Below are 23,892 nucleotides of genomic sequence, written 5' to 3'. Positions count from 1 at the left end.
AACAAAAGCTAGTGCTTACGTGCACTTGTGCTCTCTTGTTTGGATAGGCTTGTAGTGTGTTCTTTATAATGCAACTTAAGAATCTCTTGGATCTAGGAAGTGGATGTATAACCAAATGTTGCAATGCTTGAAGATGGAAAAATAGTCATTTGGGTGACTAATGTGGCATTAAAACGAATGTAAGGGCGCTATGGATTTAATCGTGTAGTATGCAAAATCTTTGCTCATTCTTAAAGATGTTGCGATTAGTACTAATGGCCAACTGCTCTCTCTTCACTAGATAAACTATTACCTAGATGCCATGTTGTGTTTTTTCCGCCCATTATCCATTTTTAAGTCCCTTATTAAGTTTGCAATCACTTTTTAATGAGCTCTCCAATAAAGTCTTCTTGCTTTTGACGAAGAACTTGCTGTTATCTCACTTGTCTTCTCCCAATGAACCACTAGGAAGTGCTCATGCTTCTCATAAGCATGAGAGCTGCATATTGTTTGTTTGTTGAAAAACTGATTAAGCGACCAAAACAAGGTGTATGATATATATCCATTACAAAGACAAGACAAGATGTTTGGCAATGCTTTGGTACGAAATTGCGAATCAGTGAAGGAGAGCGTTTGTCTGCTTGGATTGAGAGATTGCGGCGTCCAGTTTTTGGCATTTGATTGATCGATCGATCGATCGAGTGTATGTGTGTGTGTCGAGAATCCGTTCAGCTCGGATCGGGGAATCGAAAAAGAGAAATATTTCCGTAAGATTTCGTCGTTTCGTCTTTGAAAACCGTGTTTCTGAAAGCTCTTTGTGTGTAAGTTTCGAGGCTTTTCCGTAAGATTTCGTCGTTTCGTCTTCGAAATTTGTGTTTCTGAAACGAAATTTTCGAGCTTGTGTACGGGAAGATAGTGTAGTATATGGACGAGACCTTCGACAAGGAGAACGAACTCGACTGACCGTCGAGCATTGCTTTCTTGCTTCGTATATCGTAGAGTGCTTTGATTCACAACCAGCATGGCCGCTGCTTGGGCCCGGTCCTTCGTTTCCTACCGGGCTTGTAGCAGTGCATCTCCCTCGCCACCAGAAGCCTCCCCTGCTCCCGCTTCTCTTCGAATGTCGACTGGCAGACCTCAAAATAAGCTCGTGCTAATGCGACATGGCAAGTTTCTGCTGTGACACTCTCTTCTTATGCAAGATAAAAAATTATGGTGCAATCGTCCACTTTGCGATCTAAATTCTAGAATTGTCGCTGAAAGAATGAACGAAGTAGACCTTTCCAATATGTCAGACTTCCATGCGCTCTGTGTTTGCAGGGGAGAGTATGTGGAACGATCTCAAGCTTTTCACAGGGTACATTGGCGATCTGCTTCATCGCTTCTGCCTGAAGTTCAAACTTTGAGTGTTACGATTGGCATCAAGGGTGTAGGCATTTTACTATGTTTAATAATCATTGCTGAGTCTTAACAGAGACGTAGACATTCCACTAACAGAGAAGGGAGTCATGGAAGCGCTTGCGGGCGGGAAAGCAGTGAGTGAGGTTGATTTTGACATTATTTTCACGAGCAGGCTGGTTCGTTCCAAGCAGACTGCGCTGATAGCGATGACCCAGGTTTTTCCTGCATTTTCAGCAAAGGATCTCCTCACGCTTTCGTTGGCTATGCGTTGGAGGAAACATTTATCCTTGTTTGTCAGATTGCTGAGATTGTTTGGCAAGATTATGTCATGGTTTTTGTGACAGGATGTGAGTGGGTTCGGCGTTTGCTTTGGTCTGTTTGGAAGCAGAGCAGGTATAAGCGAGTTCCTGTCCTCGTGCGGGGGGGCTTCCATGGCTCAGGGAAGGCCGGAGATGCAAATAGGTTGAGGCTTAGAGATGCAGCGGCTAAAGCTCTGGAGCATGCTTCTTGCCTGATGGTCCCTGTGTATGCTGACCCTGCTCTTAATGAGAGGTGTTACGGCGACCTCCAGGTGCAGTAGTTTTTGATTGAGATCTCACACACTATAAAGTGGATGACAAAGTGCTAAATTTGAGCACAAACCAATTCATGAAGCAGTATTTTAGAAATACAAGCAGATGCCAAGAAAAAACGTTATTTGCTCACCGTGTTTTTTCTTAGGGGATCCTTAGGGCTTGAGTAAAGAAGCAGCTATAAAGGAATTTGGAGAAGAGACTGTGAAATTGTGGCGGAGGAGTTATGACACCCGACCACCTTATGGAGAGAGTTTGAAGGTCAATTTGTTTGCCATTCCAATTTAATAATGGAAGCATTATCCCTATTCTATGGTGGCTGTATGACTTCAGAATTGCTTATTACCTTCTATCTTTGGTTTTGTCAGGTATTGTCTGCTATAACATCAAACTTCTCTACCACACCTGTTGTGTTTGAATGTAGAAAAGCATTTGATGGCAATCTCATTTAATCAGATGGTTATCAGTAATAGTGAGGACAAATTTACTGCAAAATCTCTGTTTAGAAGACAACAAAGGTCTTCAGTTGAGGAACGTCTATTCTAACAACAACTCTACTTCAAGTCATGCAAAGAGAACCAAAATATTGACGATAGACCTATATTTCTATGCAAAGTTCTGAATTGATTAAGTGTTTATATTTTGATTGTGAGGAAAGAGACGAGTTGGCATCAGTTGCTTGCAGTTTAAATAAGGCGGCACATGAGCCAAACCTGAGTAGTGCACGGTTGGCCTTTTTGCAGCTCAGGATTATATTTTGACCTCTCAAGCGTCCAAAGAATACGTAAAATTGTGAGTTGACAAATCGCTGTATGGCTCTAATATGGAATTGATGTGTACATGATAGACTCAAGCTGATATGTCCAAAACTGATCCATACAAAGTAGTTGTGAAGCTGCAAGTACAATCGTTGATGCACATTGTAGACTTGCTCTTCATAAAGGCTAGCAGTGTGCGGACCGCAGGGGTAACCCCCCTATTTATAGCCCTAGACAGCCTAAGGGATTGGCCCATCAGGAGTTAGCATTTGCCTAGTTGAGGGTCCATGTGACCCATACAGGGCCCCAAAAGTGGTGCCAGATGGTAACTGTGCTGGAGCTTATTTGAGTCTTGGTTCTCCTCAGGGGCCTCGAGTTTGTTTTCTAAACCATGCTTGGAAGTCCAGGATAAAAAGAGTCAGCTATACAGGTACTTGAGAGAAGTTGAAGTAACCTCTCCAATAAACTCCAATTGCACAACCAAATTACAATAGTTGTTGCCATGTAGCTGGTCGATGCAGTGAATTGAGAGAAGAAATTTGGAGATGCAAGGCTAATAATTTACAGGGCTCGAGTATGAACGATTGAGAAGAATGGATGAAACATGTACATGGCATTTAAATTCCGAATAATATGCCTTGGCACTGCAAACACAAGTGCACATAATATCTTCTAGGTTGTGCTCCTCAGCATACATCATGTGGCTGGCTTAGGCATGCAGGTTGTATCATATAGATTTCTTCATCCATTATCCATGGGGAAAGTGTGCTTAACATCCATCTGATGGATAGGTCAATCAAAGTGTGAAGCAGGACAAATCATTGTTCTAACGATGGTCAATTTTACAACTGGTGCAAAGGTCTCTTCATAGCGTGTTCCAATAATCTGGTTCGTACCCTTGCCACTCAACCTGAGAATCTAGCCTGCCTAGCCCTAAGCCTCCCCAGGCTACCTGAGCTAGTCTTGTGTACCCCAGTACACATCAGATACCAATCCCATGACATACTTCCCCTCCTCACTCCTGAGTTCGTAAGAAAACCCAGGAATGTCCTTTGGAGGTTAATGTCTCCCATGTTGCGTCCTCCTCGACACGATCCTTCCACTTGATCATGTATTCCGGCGATAGTTCTATTATTGATTTGTCTTTCACAAAATTCAAGAATACTTTCAGGTTCGTGTGGAATAAAAGTCAAATTAGTAACTTCTATTAAGCTGATCATCTGCAGCCAGTTACTCTTTCAGTCTACTGACATGAAAAACTAGATGTACTTTAACATCAGGAGGCAATTGTAGCTTATATGCAACCGGTCCAATTCTTTTAATAATCTTGAACGGACCACAATATCTGGGGTGATAATCTTGGAACCAAACTAGTACTTAGCCTCTAGGACTCCTTGGGAATACGTAAATATACCATCGTTCCGTCGAAGTATTCTCTGGGTGAACAATGTCTATTAGCATAAAATTTGTCCCGATCCTGGGCACTTCTAATAGACTCCTTGGCAAACTGCAACATTTCTTGCATGTCTTGCAAGAATGTCCTTGGAGCATCATTGTTTATTCTCTTGAACCCAACCATAACTGGTGACTTAGGTTGAAACCCGTACATAAGCATAAAAGGACTATAACTTGTGCTTGAATGCTTTGCACTGTTGTAAGCAAATTCTATCATGGGGAGATAGTCTTCCCATGAAAGATCATCTCTTAGAAACATATGCACGAAGCATATCTTCAACCAACTGGTTAATCTTCTTTGTACCACCATCGGATTGTGCATGACCTGAGGAACTCATACTAAGAATAGTTTCCGACTTCTAAAAAAAAGTTACTTGTAAACTCCCGGTCACTGACTATGTCCGAAGGCAAACCATATAGCTTAAACAATTGGTCCACAAACTCATGAGCCAACTAAATAGGTGATATGGTCGACCTAGTAGGTAAAGATCTAAGCCATTTTTGTCAGACGATCAACTATGACCCAAATGGAGTCATGACCCTTGTGCGTTCGAGGCAAATCCGTAATAAAGTCCATGGAAAATTTTAACCCATGATTTGCAATGGTTGTAATAAACCCACACGTCTAAGACATTCGGCCTTAGTACCCAGACAAATATGGCAACCTACTACATAGCTTTCAAGAAATGCACGTATCTTAAGGTATGTTTCACAAGATCTGAAACATCTGATACACATATCTTTTCATTCCGGAACAGCAAAGCGTTCCTAATCATCCACTGACCGCCCGTCGCCTATACTCCGTCGCCTATACTATAGGTGGCACAATCCCTGAGTTGTGGTCAACCATGGAGCTTCCATCGTGGACATTCTGCCAAAAAGAATTGAAATGACTATTAGTTGTGCAAAGCCCTCTCAAGGATTGAAATAGGTCTGAGGATATTTCTGTAAATGACATAGCATTTACGAACGTGACTTGACTTAAGGCATTCGTCACACTATTCAAGGAACCCTTTCGATAATAGATTTCAAAATCAAAATCCTGCATTAACTCTGCCCATCTAGCCTTTCTTCCCCTTAATTCCAACCCGTCACACACATACTTTATTGAATGATGATTAGTCAATATAAGAAACTTTGAGCCATACAAGTAGTGTCTCCAAACCTTTAGAGCATACAATATTGCATACTGTTCTTTTTCTAATCTGGGCCAACAATATTGAGTGTCATCTAGCTTTTTACTTTCAAAAGCTACAGGTCTGCCCCCTTGGAATAAAGCTGCCCCAATCGCAAAGTCACTCGCATCGGCCTCTAGAACGTAAGGCCGGGAAGGACATGGGATTCTTTGATACTTTGTTTTAAGGTCTTAAAAGCCTCGTTCATTTGCTTATTCCAAGATATAGGCTGGTTAGACCTACGTCCACGACCTTTCAACATGCTAGTAAACGGTACTGTGATTTGAGAGTAATCACGTACGGACTTTCTTAGAAAGACTGTAAATCCTAGGAAAGAACAAAGTTGTTCCATTGTTTGAGGTATGAGCCATTCCAAAACCTTTTGAATACGATCTAGATCAATGCTGACACATTCTGAAGAAATCTTGTGCCCTAAGTAAATGATCTCCTTCATAAAGAAGTCACATTTACTCATCTTGGCATATAGGTTATGCTGTCTTAATAGAACTAAGACAATCCTGAGGTGTCCAATGTGATCCTCTAACGATCGGCTATATATCAAGATGCCATCTAAGAACACAACAACGAATTTGCCCAAATAATCTTGAGACAAATCGTTCATCATTTGTTGGAAGGTAGCAGGAGCGTCGGTCAACCCAAAAGATAATACGAGAAATTTGTAGTGGCATACCTAGTACAAGAAGCGGTTCTAGCTATGTGCTTCGCATAGATACGGATTTGGTGGTAACCCGTTCGCAAATCAATCTTAGTGAAATACTTTGCTCTATCTAACCAGTCTATCAAATCATTTGAGCGAGGAAGAGGATATTTATTCTTAATTGTCACTTTATTTAACCGTTTGTAATCTACACACATCCTCCACGAACCATCTTTCTTCTTTCTTAAAAGGACAGGTATACCCCAGGGTGATTTACTTGGGCGGATATAACCCATGTTTAGATAATCTTGAAGCTGTGAAGCTAACTCGTCCCCCTTCGATATGCTGTTCTCGTTCCTCCAATATGTTGTCTTCCTGGTTGTTTTGAAACTCAAGTTGGCTCATCCTATAGGGTGGAATACTAATAGGTTGAGCCTTAGGTACTAAGTCTATGCGACGATCTACTGCCCTTGCTAGAGGTAGACCTTTTGACAGTTGTGTAGGGAATACATCAAGGAAATCATCTAACAACATTCTTAATTCTCGGTGTTCAAACGTGCTTAAATCATTTTTGTTATTAACTAAAACAACAAATGAGGAAAGCGGAATCAAAACACACTGATACACATCATAATGAGAAGTGTTCAATATATTTAGAAGTTGCATCGCAGATACAATAGGTCCCTCCCTGAGAAGAGGGAATATCATCACATTTAATACAAACTTGGGTGTCCTTATCCAAAAAAGGGAGTGTATGTTATTTCCATTCGATCCGAATATCGTGGGTTTTAAACCACTCTATTCTGATCAACAAGTCCACATGTTTTAAGTGCATAACATAGCACTTACGAGTATTTGTGTAGTCTTGACTTTGGATAGAAAGTTCGTCGACCTTGCGATCCCAAAATTGCTTCCCAGGTGGAAGTTGCACCTCATAGGTGTGATCGCTAGGTGTCATGGACAGCCCCATCTTCTGCACAAGTTTGTAGTTCACGTAATTGTGAGAGCTGCCCGAATCAAAGAGAATGTGAACTCTTTGGTCCCTCACTTCTCCAAAAGCTCGGAAAAGGTCATGGGAGCCAAATAAAAATTGCAATTACATGAAAGTGGGCAGGTGTCACAGAAATACCTGTCATCGATGCTTGGTTAGCTCCCTTAGCTTTGGTTCCTTGGCCTGCATGAAGCTTTGGTCTTGGCGCTTGCGTCTGGTTCTTGCGCTTAGGACAATCGTTTTGTGTGTGGCCCCTCTCCTCACAAATAAAACAACGTCCTTCTTTCTTTAACTTGAGGGTGCATAAGAAATGGGCTTTACCATTCTTTGTCCGAGTCAAGTTCTTCTTGGGGGTGTTGTCCACTGACTTCAACTCCCCTATTCCAGAAGCTGACTGGAAGAACTTTCTCTTGTTCTTCCCACTTGTATTAGAAGTAGTGGTTCCCTTTGCGCTAGCCATTGTATCATCATATATGTGTGCACAACTCATGGCCTCTTGCAAAGTGGTGCATTTGATTTGAAGTTTATAGGAATCTGGCAATCTGTCCACAAAGAATCCCAATAAAGTCACAGGGTCCATCTTTATAGCTCTGGCTTGCAAATCTCGAAACGCTTCTGACCAGCATTGTCCAAGCGCTTACTCATGTGGATGCTTTGGCTTCAGTGTTGGGTCCGAATATTACATCAGATCCCTATCCTAGAGATAAAATATCTAGGACCAAGGAAGTGGTCGACACTTGGTTGCACAAGTGGCAAGTACACTTCCAGTTTCACCCCTATCTTGATGAAAGAAGATCCAACATGCAGCAGGGTGTTTATATGGAAAAGCCTTACTCTGGTGGAAGGAGTTGCGGCCGAGACCCTCCACCTGGATAGAATTTGAAGAACTCTTCAGAAAAGAGTTCCTGAAGAAAGAGGAGGACTATGATATTGTAGGGAAGTTCAAAGCCCTTGATATGTCCAAGCAGAACTTGACCTTTGAAGTTTTATGATTGGAATTAACTAGATTGAACTTTTCGTCGAGAGCGGAGGTGAATTCACTGAAAGCATTCTTTGTAACCAGATCGTCATAATGACCCTGGTCGTCCCCTCCTTGAAAATCCATGTCCTAAACCTCCTCACGAGATTGAGGGTCAGTTGTGTCGGCCTTAAGGATAAGATGGCAGAGGAAAGGAGAGTGGAGGCTGAAGGCGAAAGAGAGAGCAGGCTAGGAAAAGGTCGAACAATGGGTGGAGTCGAAGTATCAGCCAGGCGTTGAAATAGGGATTGCGACCAGGAAGAAGAGAGAAGCGAATAACCAGGGCTGTTGCAGGAAATAGGGGTGTCAGAGGTAGGCTATGGAGCAGCCGAAATTCGGCCTGACAAAGGACAGCTGAGGGGTATGCCTTGCTGCGAATTCATCCAGAGCTTAGATACTAGGTGAGGGGGCTGGTTTCGAAATATTTATGGGCTAAGGTGAGCTTCAGCTTTGAAAAAAGCAGAGCCTTTTTAAGCCATCCACCTAAATTTGCCATGCTTTTGCTTTTTTGGGTTCACAAGCCTGCCAAATCAATCTCAGCCCATCTCTCCTGTCCAACCTCGAATGCACATCACTTCCTAGCCCTGTTCTTGCAGCGTCAACACTGTGCAGCCCTCAACTAGATTCGACGCCACACCCCCTAGCCTAAACCCTAATTTCCGCTATCACCCACCATCGCTTCAATCTTGCAGCCCTATGCCAACAGGTCCTACTTGGAAAATCATTCGGCCACGTATTCCTTGATTCGATTCTATCGTTCCTTGCTTCTTCAGCAACTCTACATCTCTCTCTCTCTCTCCCCCTGCTTCCAGCGAATTATCATGCGCTCTCTTCAAGAATCGTCTCTATCCCAATCGAGACGAGGCTATATCCCTAATTGACGAAATCTTTAACTCGTGCAGGGTACCACATGAAATTTCAAATTTGAGGTTTACCTGGAGGAAATCATGTCCACACCTTCTCTCTACAAAGATTCCTACCTCAGGAGTTGGTTCTGATAGCAACTGACACAACCCAGAGCTCCTGAGGAATTGCAAACAAACACAAGAACAACAAGAAATGTGAGGATCTGAGCAGGCTGCTCACCACCCAACCACGACATCTACGAGACATGATCTTCAATCATGAGAGGCCTTGGATTTGCTGCTAGGCCTTGGGCTATGCTAGGATGCAGGCACGCGTCTGCGACTCGATCTTGGATCAGACCTTGCACAGACTTGCTTCCTTTGGCTCCTTGAAGATTGAACCTCTGGGCTCTCCCCTTTATAGACTCGGGCCCAATGCACCAAAAATAGTGGAGGCCTCTATTTGGTTCGTACCCTTGCCACTCAACTTGAGAATCTAGCTTGCCTAGCCCTAAGCTCCTCAGGCTACTTGAGCTCGTCTTGTGTACCCTAGTACACATCAGAGACAAATCCGTGCACATGACATGTACACAGCTTGCGAAGACTTGTACTATCAACCCGCAACTCCACGGAGAATGCTGACGGAGACCCAACCGTACGTCATACGGAATACTCGTCTTCCATCGACCAGCCCTCACTTTGTTCTTCCAGGTGCTTCCAATAGCCCGTAAGCCATGCACATAGCCTTGAAGTTTTCAGTAGGCTCCACATGGCATCTACGTTTCATTTGCCCCCATGCCCCCTCTAGTGGGCAGTTTTTGGGACCAGACCAATGGTCCAACCCTAGATCCTTAGGGCCCTTTGCCCCCTCTTTGGACCAATCAACAAATTCACCCCCAAGGAATTAGTTCTTAGGGGCCCTTACACACCTAACAAAGCACGGCCTTGCCCATTATTTTCCTATGGTTTGCAAGATCGAAAACTCACGCCCTTGTGACATACCTCTCTCTTGAAAAATGGCAAGCAACCTCAATTGCATCTGAGTGTGACAAGGTGCAAATGTGCCATCATAAGCATGTCATGTATTGGCAAACCAATGCTGCATATATGATTCTCAGAGCTTAGGATAGCAAACCATATACATCGCAACAAACTATCTGATAGTGACTAGTACACTGATCATAGAAGTCCTAAAGTAGATATACTATCATCAGCAAGGAGTACCTCGGGTGAATATATAGTGTCACCAAGTGACCTCTAGATATCTGAGCATGTCTGTATGAAAGCGACGGAGGTACTACCGCTCTCTTGAGCATCATGCAATGCTCTAGACCTACGGTTTGAGTGGTCAGCTTTGTTCTGGAGGGGGATGGATCTCGATCATAGTTAGGGGAAACGGAAACGGGGAAACGGGGAACGGAAACGGAAACGTTTCGGGATTTCTGGGAGGGCTGAAACGGGGAAACGCCACGTCAGCAAGGGAGGGGAGTAGATGATGATGGAGGGCTGAAGCAGGCTGCAGGAGAGAAAGGAGAGGAAAGGAGTGAATGGGGCTGAAGGAGGGCTGGAAAACCTTGAGGATGGAGAGAGTATGAGGCTGAAGGAGTGGAAGGAGCCTGGAGACCAAAATCAAAAGCAAAAAGACAAAAAATGTGATTTTGGAGACCTAGCAGCCTGTGTTGTCTGAAACGGCACGTTTCAGGGCTCTGAAATGCTGGCTGAAACGTTTCAGCCAGCCGTTTCAGGGTCTTGAAACGTTTCAGACCTTGAAACGCGTTTTAGGAAACGGCGCTTCTCTGAAACGGCATTTCAGGCCTGGCTGGGCTCTGATACGTGTTTCAGCGTAACTGTGATCTCGATTGTCTTTAAGGTCTTCACAATTTTTGTCTTCTTCATGCAAGTGATGTTTCATTCTATTACTGGGTGTCTTTCATTTACAAGGGACGTTTGCCATGCTGTTGAATTTTGCTTCTTTTACTAGTTTGGGGGGGCTTAGGGCTAGGCAGGCCGCAGGCTTGATTTTCGGGTTGAGTAGCAAGGGTTCGAACCAGATAGAGGTCTCCACTATTTTTGGTGCATTAGGCCCGAGTCTATAAAAGAGGCCCAGGGATTCAGTTTTCCAAGGGGGCATGTGGGAGCAAGCCTAGCTCCCTCGTGCAAACTCTGATCCTGGATCGATCCCGAATCAAGTCCCGGACACGCACCTACACTAGCCCAAGGCCCAACAATAGATCCGAGGCCTTTAAGCGCCACCTGGTGGTATGGGACACCAGGTTGGTTGGGAATATGAGTTCATCCCAGTAGCTCAGCTTTGTGGCTCAGAGGGGACGTCTCTTGACTCGAGATCTTTTCTCGTAGATGTCGTGGTAGTACCAAGGCGTATCCTTCGTGTATTTTACCCAAAGATCATCTCTTGGCAATTGCATGAGTGCCAAATCAATGAATTCATTGGAATGCAATTATGCTCCCTTCCACAGCTCAATGTAAGATTGGAACTCCTTGTTTCCGATGTAGGATGTAGTGAAAGAGTAATGATGATAGATTTTGTGGTTGAAGAGCCACTTGGGCCATGCTGACTTCGTAGACGACTGTTTGCTCATGGAACCTCCACATTGGCTTTGCTAAGTCCTGCATCTTGGCAGTGATTTGGGATTGCATCTCTTGTAGAAGTTGTTGGTACCTTTGCCTTGCTTGCCCCCATCTTGTTCCTTGGTCAATACCGAGGCTTCTTTGCCATTTTTGTAGACTCCGTCCCACCTCCCTTCATTGGCAAATTCAGCGTAGACATTCCTAAGTAAGAGTGCCAAAAATGTAAGCTACGAAGTTTGATGTACTAAGCAACATACCTATTTCCAGATTGCCTAACAATAGGTCTTGTCCCACCTCCCTTCATTGGCAAATTCAGAGTAGACATTCCTAAGTAAGAGTGCCAAAAATGTAAGCTACGAACTTTGATGTACTAAGCAACATACCTATTTCCAGATTGCCTCACAATAGGTCTTATGGTTCAAAGGACGGGTTTGGCATGCATCATCGCATTCCTGGTGTAGAATTCTACATTCGCATGTTAGATGGAGTAGTAGATGAATGCAGATGGAGTAGTAGATGAATGCAAATTCATAACAATAGGAAGTGCATTGACTGTAGAAGGGATTCACAAGTGTTTGGATAAACAAGGTGCTCCATTCATTGCTTCATCATCTGCGCAAGGCAGCTTTGCAATCGGCATTTCCATACTCAACATACCTATATCCTTGTGTGAACTCACACTTTGACACAAGTGTTTGCACCTCACCTGCTATGTATAGCCTAAACACTTCATACAACTATCAACATTCTCTCAAACTTTAAAACCTGTAGGACTAACAAACTTGCAGAACACTCAAACAAGTAGAAAACCTAGACCCCTTTATAAATGACCACGCCTCCTTTTCATACTCTCCCTTGCAATGCTTGGTGCGTATTCACGCTAGGCATTTCATCGTTGATGAAGTTTAATTGCCATTGAAGATTCCTCCTGAGAGGAATTCTTGGCAAAAGTGTTGGCGTGACTTTTGGCTGCCATTCGCACGATGTGTCGTCTTCATTGCCTTCATGTCTTCAATGTGGATTGGTATAGATGATTTGGACTTTGGCCTAGGGCTCACTTCGCCCGATCCATTGCTTCGTGGTTGGACCCCTTTGGTTTGGTGGTTCAACAGAGACCTATGTTGAAGAACTACCTAAACATGTGTCTAGAGACAGGTCATCAATATACTGGCTACTAAGTTTTGGTGGACTAGGTTAACGGTTAAGCCCATAAAAAGTACCCAATCCTTTTCATCAGTGTGCTACATTGAAATGGTCCTGTCCTGCCAACTACCTATTGCATGGTGGCCAGGAAGCCATAGTGCACCCAAGATGATATCTAGTGGGCTTAATTGACGTTCGGCGCCTATCACTCTGGAATGCTGGGCACTCCCATAATGCACGATGCAGTTGAAGCGCCATTGCTGAGTATCCTGTTGGAAGACACAGCTTGGAAGTTGGTGGCGAGAGACTCATCTAGCAAGTCCTCAGAATTGCCACCATCAAACAAGATAGTGACCTTCTTATATGCTACTTGTTCACAACGCACGAGAACCTCCTCCTAAAGGGTGTCCCTACTGTTGGGTTTCTGCCACCTATGGGATTGTTGAGATTGCTCTTGAGGTTGTGGCAGATCTTGATGGAAGGGAAGTACTATGTGGAGGATGAAAATGAAGGCAATGCTACTTGTTGTGGCCATGCACATGGTAGTGATAACAGAGATGCTCCATGCCGTTTCTCTTCTCCTCTACGTTGAGAAAACCCCAACATTATTGCGTAGGGCTTAACAAAGACGCTCTGTTTCGTTCCTCTGCTTCTCCTTTTCTTTGCAAAAACCCCAAACTTACTGTCAGTGGATCTCTTGCTGTTTGAGGTGTTACTTGGCTTGGAACCCGCTTGCTTAGAAGTCTTCTGATTGTTGAGGGAGCCTTTGGGTCCATGACCCTTGCTCTTGAAGCTGTATGGCATATAATTTTAACTAAAATTTTGCTTAAAAATTTATTTTCATAGTTCATGTATGTATGCGCTATAAGTACTAGAGTCACACCTCTTTGTGGGGGACACCTTTGAACTTTGAAGGCTGATGAATCCAAAGAGCTCACAAATAGTTTGGCTTTGGATTGGAACAATCTCTGCAAAGCCATATGGATTAATAGCAGAGCCACTGACATCATCAGCTTCCCAATGATAGGAGAAAGAGGTTTAATGTCTCCGTAATTGGCCTAGTTGTAGGGGGCGCTTACTGAGAACATTGCTCATTGCCTTTGTAAGCGTCATGTTGTCGGACTTTGGTTCGACTAGAAGGGGAGAATGAAGAGAGAAAACCAGGGTATGGAGAAAGAGCAGGGAGAAGGGTGTGTATATGGAGCAGGTACTTCGACCGGTCTGCTGCTTAGGTGGGTGTGAACGGGCAGTGGGCAAAACAGGGACGAAGAGTAACCCATGGGGGTCTGCTCAGGCTGCCAGGATTCCAGGACCAGGCTCAGCAGCCCCTGGAATGAGTTTTGCATTTGGCATTGGTTCATTGAGTGGAGATTAAGCGGACATTCCCTGCCATTGTTTGGGCGTTGATGCCCATAAGGCTCAAAACAAAGAGATAGTACAAGACATGATAAGATATTTCTTTGGAGAGAGTTATCCTTCTCCTGCTCATTTGTTTATAGGGCTGACTGCTGCTCATACATGGCCTAGGCCTCTATTGGTATTTTACTTGCTGTGATCTGTGTATTGTTTGATATGAGATTGGTCAGCACGGATCTCCTTTGGCAGGCTTAACCACAGCCTATGTGAACATGACATTGCTGTTCTTTTTTTTATACTGAGAGGGTTTTCCAATTGGTCAAGGAATGCCATAGTTGTTTCAATGGTTCTGAATCTCATTAGTGCCATTTAAGATTAGCTTTTTCTGCTGAAATTGATTGAGAATGATAATTGTGTTTTATGTCGTAAGCAATCCTTTAAAGCTGGTATGATGTTGCTGGATTTGTAGGACACAGCTCAAAGAACTGTTGCATTCTTCAAGGAAACCATTGTTCCCAGGTTAGAAGAAGGTCGGAATGTGCTTATAGTTGCACACGGGAATGTTCTCAGATGCATTATTTCTCATCTGGCAGGTCTGTCAGAGACAGAGATGCTACAACTTCAGGTACTATAGTCAGAAATGTCCTTTTGCAGTCGCATACATCTAAACACAGTGAATGCTGAAAAATGAACCCTTCGGTTTTTGTACCTTAGGCATTCATACACCCTGCACCTCCACATGCACTGAGAGAGAGAGAGAGAGAGAGAGAGAGAGAGAGATGGTATGAATCACCATATGATATGATTGATGTCCACTGGAGACCCATGGACAAAGAGTTTTCATATTAACGTTCATAGGTTTCAGATCTAGGGATAGCTGATGACTGTAGATTCCTCATGCGTTTGTGATCATAATTGATTTTGCCAATATGCGGACACACAGGTGAGAGATCCTTTATCTTATATTTCTCCTTGATGTGTTGACAAGCCTGACATATAGTGGGTGTATGGTGCGCTCTTTCATAATGTCTCCCGATGGGCATAATTCACAAACTCTGTTGAGATTTCCCCCCTTCACCTGTTTCCACCTGAAAGTCTTGACAGGTGGATTCATAGTTTGCGTATTAGGTTGTTTTCGAAGAAGATGTTCTCATCGAGATACTTCTGCCTCCCATAAACCAGCATTGGATTGATTTCTCTTTCTTACACGGTCATCTTCTCCTGCAGTTCATGCCATATCTTGGCTAGGAGTTTCTGCTTTACAATCTCTTTCATGGCAATATCTTTGTGAGGAAGATGTGATGCTTCTATCCCCCGCTGATAGTTTATACTTGTCCATTTTTCCAATTGTTACAAGGTGACAGAACTGTTGGCATACATGCTTGTCTTTGCAAGCACAATGGGGTAGAGTGTCTAGACACTCTGTCATACCAACTGTTGCATGGCATCCCTTGCATCTATCTTCTTTATACCTTTGTCAACCACTTTTCATCTCAATGAAAGTGCCTCGCCTTTCGCTCATGTTTAAAGCTTGCTCTAGTTTATTTAAATATGCATGAGAGTCACTGTAATCCATCTTCACCCGCAAAAATGTAACTTTAGAACTAGTATTGAATTGTCCCATCCTCGGTGTAGCAAGTAACTCGTCTAAACTCTTTTCCGTCTTTGTATTGTTTTTTGTGATCCTTGCGAAGTGTTTATTTACCTTGATGTTTCCATGTTTCTATGCTAAAAACACATCAGTTGGTGTAAACACCTCTTCTAATGCTGGGCTCTTGTCTGTAGACAAGACTCCCACGTTCTTTTACCTTTATCCTGAGTGTTGAGTTTCCCCTTGCTTTCGTCCTTTACCACTTCTCTTCCTTATTTAATGAGTGCCACCTTGCCATTCGTCTTTGCATTCCATACTATCTTGAGATTTTGGCGTTGCCCCTTGGTGAGATTTTAATCCCAAATGAATGGCCTTTAAAGGCGTAGCTTGCCTTGTTTCACCATTGTGAAAGCTTCGCTGTAAGATGTCTAGGCTTTTGCCCTTCTTTTGGGCCTGAAAGGCATTTTGTTAACTAAGGCTCTGATATATCCATGCTAATACGTGCATAGTGTTGCAAAAGAACTCGCCAAGAGACTCATTTAGATTATCCTTTCCCTTTTCTTCTAGTCCTATGTTTTGTTCCTCGACGGATAATGCTACTTTATCAATCTTGGAGCTCACTAGCTCATCTAGTGTTGCAATAATATGAGAGAGAGAGAGAGAGAGAGAGAGAGAGAGAGCTGATATTTGTTCATGCAGATACTCACAGGTTTGCCATATGCTTATGCATTTGATGGTGCTTTGTTTGCGGAATGTTGTGTCCTACCACCACTTGATCCAACGACTAATGCTCCAAGGGAAGGAGTGCCACGTGGGATAACATCGGTGATTAAAAGGGTTGAAATAGATTCTCTTATTTGAAGGGTCTATCTCCAATTTTTGATTAAACAACTCTTTTAGTTCACATGAAATGGATGGTCTCACATGTTAAATGTGCACTAGCTATGACTACATTTATCAATAGTCTTAGAAAATCATTTCATGTAAGATAAAGTTTATGCGTATAGCGGTGGCAAAAGTGGGGATACCAATCCATTGCACACATAAACCTAGTATATATGCTACATATGTTTTGGTCACAACAGTCCATGTGATCAAGCTAGTGACACCTTGTCCATTCCTTTAACAATTGCTACTTCCAACGCCTTATTTTCAAACCTCTTTGTGAAGTCTCGAGAGCTTCAAGCATAGACCTTTGGATCTATAATTCTTTTGGAATTTACCAATTGCTACTTCAAGGCTGACATTTAAACCTTTTAGTGGAGCCTCAAGAACTATAAGTACAAACCTTTGGATCTATAATTAATAGTATGATATATGGTTTCAAACTATACTAACTTGGATTTACAAACACTGTAAATCCTTACGATATTAACCATCAAGAACATAATCATGATTCTAGGCGCTTTCCAACGAATTGATTTTTGTAGTGTGAGTCTACAACGGACTAATGATTTTTGAGAGAGTGAGTTTACAACGGACCTCAAGAGCTAATTGATGAGATAATCTAAGATGGCCAAGTTGAACTAATGAAATATCGAAACCTTTTTTGTTTGTATGGCTTTTGAAGTCTCTCTCTCTCTCTCTCTCTCTCTCCCCTATCTTTTCCCAAGTATCAACTAGCCCACTTGCCTCGGTAAATTCTAGTTTCAATAGTTTGGTACGTTGGGGCTTGTGTGAGGCAGATAGGAGTACATTTGCATCTAACAATGTAGCGTTTAATCCAAGCTCATCTAGCAATTAAGAAAGGGTGGTGATTCTCTTCTTTACATAATCACATTGAACATTAACTATAGTTACATTTAACTTTTTTGTAAAGCACATGTGGTGGTGAGCAAATAAGTCAAGTACAATCATTATGAGTTTTAATGCGGATTTACAATACCCTCATTCTTGTCCTTGGTGATATCCCTATCATCACAGTTACAGCATTAAAATGATTATAAGTGTATGTTAGAGGTGGAGGAAAAGGGATGCAACTTATTTTACATTCAATTGAAATTTTCCCGTTGGTAGAGGTGAAGCGATGGCTCTTCAATTTCCTCACATTAGGCTTCGTCTTGCAACATGGAGCTAAAATGGTATTTGAATTTACCTAGGGCAAACCATTCCTTTATCCATAACATTTACCCTTGATACCATTCATGATAACTTCAAGCTGTAAGTTGTAATGAACCCTCCATAGTGTTGCCATTGTAATTGTCCTGAGTTGCTCAAGCAAACTCAAGCCTCTTAGCTATATAGGGGACTTCATATTGAAGGTAGAGCTAGAGACAATGAAATGGTAAGTTATGCTAGCAATAACAAGCATGTATTCATTCTTAGGCACTAACTTGGTCAAGTTAATATAGTCGTCATTGAGTACTCAATAGAAAACAAGTGGAAGCTTTTCTCCACGCTCTAACTTTAGCATCTCAATAATATAATCTATTGATTGTTGGCATGCCAATACACTTTTTTTCTTTCATCGCTCAATCAATAATTCTCTTAAAGCTTGTAGGCATAGTGGTGGTTTCACTAGGCTTCTTGGCACATTTCTTAAGATTGTTGTTAAAAGATTTATTCATTATTTTATGCACTCCATTGTAAAAGATCTACTTACTTATTTTATGCACATTTGAATTGACTTACCATGCTTTAGAAGATATAAATTAAAGTGGGGAGCAAGGCTCTCCAATTCTCATGTATATTTTACTACTTACATTTCATATGATGTACAATTATTCTAATCTTGCATTTAAGCACATATGAAATACATTTCTTTGAAAAAGAAGGAGCCTAATGAAGCAAAAGAGAGATGTAATACAATTCTTTGATTTTTATAAAAAACGTCATGAATTTAAAGAGGGATGCTTACGTACTTATCAAGTTTGTAGCCCATGTTATCCTAAGATAGATCCTTCATTATGATCCCATTGAGTTGACACTTAATTAAAGTCTCATCTTTTATTCCCTACGTACTTTCCATGCTTTGATTCGAATCTCTTTAGGTGATGGTTGGTTGTCAAGTTTGCTTCCTTTCATTACAACCTTTTTATGTGGAAGTTCTCCCAATTGGATCCCATACTCTCCAAGCAACTTGGATCCTATCTCTCGACTATGAAAAGCAACTGGGAGGGGTCGTTAAATATGTGTTGCAATCCTTGTCGCATTTATCAAAGTTGAACAAAACTCTATAGAGTAATGGTAGACTCATCCCCCTCAAGGTTTGCCACAACCACATTGTGATGCTTTATCAATGACATTGACTTACAATACTCATTGCCTTTGTTGTGATCACTGGACAACAACTTTGCCTATTCATCAATCAAACTAGCATTAACTATACAAGTACAAGTCATATAGTAATGATTACTTAAAAACTCCTAATAACTTACGTTTTGCTTTGCAAAATGGGAACCCCCAATGAAAACTCCACATAAAGTTACCTTTTTGCTTCTATAGACATTTGCTTTGCGAGGAACAAACGTTTGCTTGTTAGGGCATTGCTTGGAATTCATGAGTATACTACTTACGCATGGGGGTTCTTGTTATTCAAATGTATTTGATGAGGAGAATGTACCCATAATGGACCTAGTAGACAATGTTAGGATAAAGAGGTCTCAATGCCTGATTAATGTGCATAAAGAAAACTTGACAATCCTCAAGGTTTTCTGGTTGTATCATGGTATGTACTCTATTTTGATGGGTTTCTAGAGCGCCATCTCCAGTGTCTACTCTCGAGACAATTCTAGATCCCCTAGCCTAGGAATTTCAATCTCTTGGAACATTGCACCTTTTCTTCCTTGTATTTATACAACCCGTTGAGTGTTTACCACAATGTCATCACGTGACTTCTTTGTTGGAATCATTGCTATAGCCACTAGCCATTCCTTTGGGAGCAATGCACTCAAGCCATGCCCTTTCTTTGGAAGTTTGATCGCCCTTTCTTGCTTGTATTTATACAACCTTTTGAGTCTCCACCACAATGTCATCATCTAACTCCTTTGTCAGAATCATTGATGTGGCCAATAGCCACTTCTTTAGAGGGTGCACTCAACCATGCTCACTTAACAATACACTTAATCCTTGAGTCTCTATAGTAAAAGATGCCCACACATGACTTTGTGTAGGTGGCTATGGCCTTAACGCTTTATGTGCTCTCAACTCTTATTGCTTTCTCTCCTTGAGTACCAAGAGGAGCCCATAATCCACGTGTTGTAATTGGCTTTGACTTGGTAGTAGGCTTAATGGGAGAAGATGCAATATCTTTTACTTTTTTAGTAGTGAATAAGGTTGTACAAACACAAAAGACAATCCATATTACTTCTAAGAACCAAAACAAGAATTATATGTTTGAAGATACAATGAAAAACATATCAAATGAATTATATGTAGTTACTAACCTTCTTTTTCACTTTGAGATTGGTAAATTGTTTACCTTTGGAAGGAGGAGTCACCTTTGTAAGTGAGCTTCTTCTTGTCAAGAGACACATGAAGGCATTATGATTCTTATCAAAGCCAAGCATTTCCACTTTCTCAACCTTTATCTCACTCTTTGCTATATCTTTGACTATGATAGTTAGTTTGAACATCGATCTATTACGTGGTAGGACCCTTGGTAACATCGATCTATCATGTGGTAGCTCCCTTGGTAACATCAATCTATCATGTGTTAGTTTGAACATTGATCTATTATGTGGTCAATCCCTTGGTAATATCAATCTATCACGTGGTAGCTCCCTTGCTAGCATGAAAGACAAGTGTTTTGTATTTGGATCAACTCTGATAGTCCATTATGAATCTTTCTTATTGCTTACAATGATTTTGTCCCACGATTTTCTCAATTGCAAAGAAATTCATCATATTTCTTGCAACTATTGAACTCGTGGATTAAATTTCTTACCTTTTTAAAAGATTCTTTTTGGATCTTTGAAGGAACCTTCTCAATAGATGGTTTCTCAAGAACATGAATCTCTCAAAATAAGTTGTTTTTACTTGTCATTGCTTGAGAAAGAAAAAAACAAACCTAACATATTCATAATATAATACTCCAAGAACAATGTAGTTTTCCAAGATGTGAGAAGCAACATATAATAAGACACATGAAAGACCATAATTTGTACACTTTAGTGGTTCCACATGAATTACATTCAATTATCTACATTTATGTACAAAATATATTAGTTGGTCTTAAGGGTTCTTAATAGTTGCTACAATTCTTGTCTCATTTAGCAAAGCCAAACAAAATTCTAAAGTAGTGGTAGATTGATCCCCCTAGAGGGTTGGTGCACCCTGATTATGATAAGAATGTATTTGATATATCCATGACATTGACATACAATAGTCATTGCCTTGGTCTTAATCAAAGGTCAACAAATTTGGCTCTTCATTAGTCAAACTCGCACAAACTATATAATCACAAGTATTATAGTAATGAGTGCATGGAAACTCCACATTAACTTACCTTTTTGCTTGCAAAAATGGGAACCCCCAATGGAAAATCCACATAAGGTCACCTTTTTCCTTATTTACGATTCAATGACATAGTTGTCTGATTGTTAGGGCAATGCCTTGGATTCATGAGTATAAAAATGTTTACAAGTTGCACATGGGGGTTGTATTTCATCCTCTGCTTTAAATCTTTAACATGTATTGTGTAGCTCTAATAGATGTAGCCCAATGTTAGGATCAAGAGATGGTCTCAATACCTGATTAATGTGCAAAAGGAATGTTAGATGATCCATAAGGTTTTCTTGTTGTGTTTCCATTTTGATGGGTATCGAGAATGCCATCTTCAATGTTTGAACAATTCTACATCCCTTGACCTAGGAATTTTCATCTCTTGGACTTTTTTCCACTATTCCTTGTGTTTACTTGATCACTTGGAAGGTTGACCACATTTTCTTGTTGGTACTTATACAAACCTTTGAGTCTCCACCACAATTTCATCATTGACTCCTTTGTTGAAATCCTTGCTGTCGCCAATAGCATTTCTTTGGGAATGGTGCACAACTATTTGTAGGAGAAGATGCCCTCACATAAGTTTGTATAGGTAGTTGTGCCCTTAACCCTCGACAACTAGGATGTGCTCACAAATCATGACAAGTTCTAGAAATTCGTTTCACCCCTTTTGAGTATTCGTAGGAGCCCATAATCCATGCATAGTATGTGTCTTTGACCTAGTAATAGGTTTAATGGTAGATGTTGCAGTATCTTTTTCATTTCCCTTTTCTCTAATCTCCCTAGAAGACTCTAAAAAGTTGATATTTCATCTCTTTTATAGACTCCTCAACCTTCATGGTTTGATTGATTTAGTAGTGAATTCAGTCTTACAAACACAAAAGCAATGGAATTCCACATTACTTCTAAGTTCCAAAATAAAAGGTTTATGTTTGAAGGTAATTAAATAAGATATCAAATGACTTATATGTAATTACTAACCTTCTTTTCATGTTTGAGTTTGATAGATTGTCTACTTGGACAAGGAGGGGCCACCTTCGCAAGTGAACTTTTCTCCATCAAGAGATACACAAGAGTAGTCTTATATTATCAAATCCAAGCATTCCCATTTTCCCAACCTTTATCTCACTCTTTCTTTTATCTTTGATTTTGAGAGCACCAATCTATCACATGGTCAGTCAGTGGTGCATCAAAGACAACTCTTGTGTATCTTGATCAACTTTGATGGTCTATCATGAATCCTTGACATTGCTTACTACACTTTTGTCCCACAATTTTCTTAATTGCAAACAAGGTTTATCATGTGGATCCATCCCATCATGTATTTCATGCAATTGTTGAACTTGTAACAAGCACCTACAAATACTCCCCATTTAAGCTCAAAATATTTAGCTCCCATGTTCACATTTTCTACCTCGATAGCAATAGAAGGTATAGTAGGCTTATTTGTGTCCCATAAAATGCAAAATCTATTGCAAATCCCTATCCGACGAGGACGGCATACCAGTTTACCAAGGGAATCAGTGATGAAAAAAGATCTTTCCGCATGTATTCAAGAAGGATAACCCCTCAACCCATACTGAGACAACTATGCCATATTAAGCCTTGATAATCTTTGGTAGGAGACCATGGTAGAACATGAACCATATGTGTTCCAAACATCAAAGGTGATGACTCATGTAAGACATTTTGATGTTTGTGCTCAGTGAGGAACACTTCATAGAATCCTTGCAATAGAGCTTTTATCCATTTGGCAACATCATCCACTTAGGTCATCTTTCTTGGGAAGAATATGATAACTCCATTCCTAGAGTACTTATGAACTAGAGATACAATTGATGGCAAAGCAATCTAGTAGGTAAAGGCCGGTACTAGCTTGTCCCAACCCAGTTGACTTTGTTGAAAATCTTCATCTAAGACATCATAAACATATTGTGACCGCGCTTGCAAGAACAACGGTATTTTTAGTTTCCATATGCGCAAAACCCTCAAAGCATCAATATGTTGATGCTTGAGTTCCAAAAGAGAATATATCGTGAAGTAGAGGTTGCCATATCTTATATGACTGGAAAAAGAATAAGTGTTGTAGAAACTGGAGGCATCAAGAGGATGGATTAGGCCAAGAGAAAATTTTCAGAGAAGAGGAAGAAGACACTATGGATGAGCTTGAGTAAGATTAAAGGGAGAGGACCATAAACCTTAATAAGAAGAACCTTAGGGAGGAATTGTATTTTAAAAATAAAACAAAAGAGAGCGAAAGCAGGGGAAAAATGACAAAAGAGCCCAACAGAGATGCCACGAATCTTCACATGTAGCCCACAATGAATACACATGAAAGCATAGAAGTAGATTGGTGAGGATCAAGTAAATGCAATGTTAATTGTGAGCTCCAAATGAGAAACCATCAAAAGAAAAAGAAGGGAGGGGGAATAACAGCTAAATCCGAATAGCAAAAGCAAAATCAATGGAAGCTAGCAAAAGCGAAGCAAGGAAGCTGAATTACAACTAAAGGGCAATAAAACTAAAAGGAAAGGAGATAGCAAACCAACATGCACGCTGCTTCCCAAGAAAGATCAGAAGGAGAGCGCCATTGCACGCGCATGCGCACAAGAGCGCGCGTGCACACACACACACACACACGTGCACATGCATGCATGTACACATGTGTGAAAACACACACACATTTAGTTTGATTATTTTGACTTGAAAGATTTGGTACAATTAGGGTCGACAATTGTTTATCTCATTGTATTACCCTTTTGATCAACTACATTAACTAAGTTAGACTTATTGGATTTCTAGACATAGTTAATAACATCTATGTTATGTTTGGTTTAAAATCATGACTACCTCGACCAAATGTTAATTTGGTATTTAATGTGAATTATAATATTAAAACTAGATTCTTATTGTGTATAT

The 23,892-nt window shown here is 41.1% G+C and overlaps 1 protein-coding gene across 1 annotated transcript; it reads left to right on the top strand.

Moving 5' to 3' along the window:
• Positions 1-434: 434 nt before the first annotated feature.
• LOC147889228 (uncharacterized) lies at positions 435-16,743 on the top strand. Its single transcript, XM_087391626.1, has 8 exons — positions 435-746; positions 979-1,145; positions 1,300-1,336; positions 1,454-1,595; positions 1,769-1,951; positions 2,112-2,213; positions 14,410-14,565; positions 16,231-16,743. Exons 2-8 carry the CDS (start codon positions 1,001-1,003, stop codon positions 16,390-16,392), a joined length of 927 nt encoding a protein of 308 aa, XP_087247752.1. The 5' UTR covers positions 435-746; positions 979-1,000; the 3' UTR covers positions 16,393-16,743.
• Positions 16,744-23,892: the final 7,149 nt, after the last annotated feature.

The sequence above is a fragment of the Dipteris shenzhenensis genome, chromosome 20, assembly GCF_047967505.1.
Source record: "Dipteris shenzhenensis isolate YYH24624 ecotype China chromosome 20, Dip_SZ_1.0, whole genome shotgun sequence".
Classification (NCBI taxonomy): domain Eukaryota; kingdom Viridiplantae; phylum Streptophyta; class Polypodiopsida; order Gleicheniales; family Dipteridaceae; genus Dipteris; species Dipteris shenzhenensis.
Note: the sequence above shows the minus strand (reverse complement) of the source record. Positions and strands in the feature narration are given on the sequence as shown.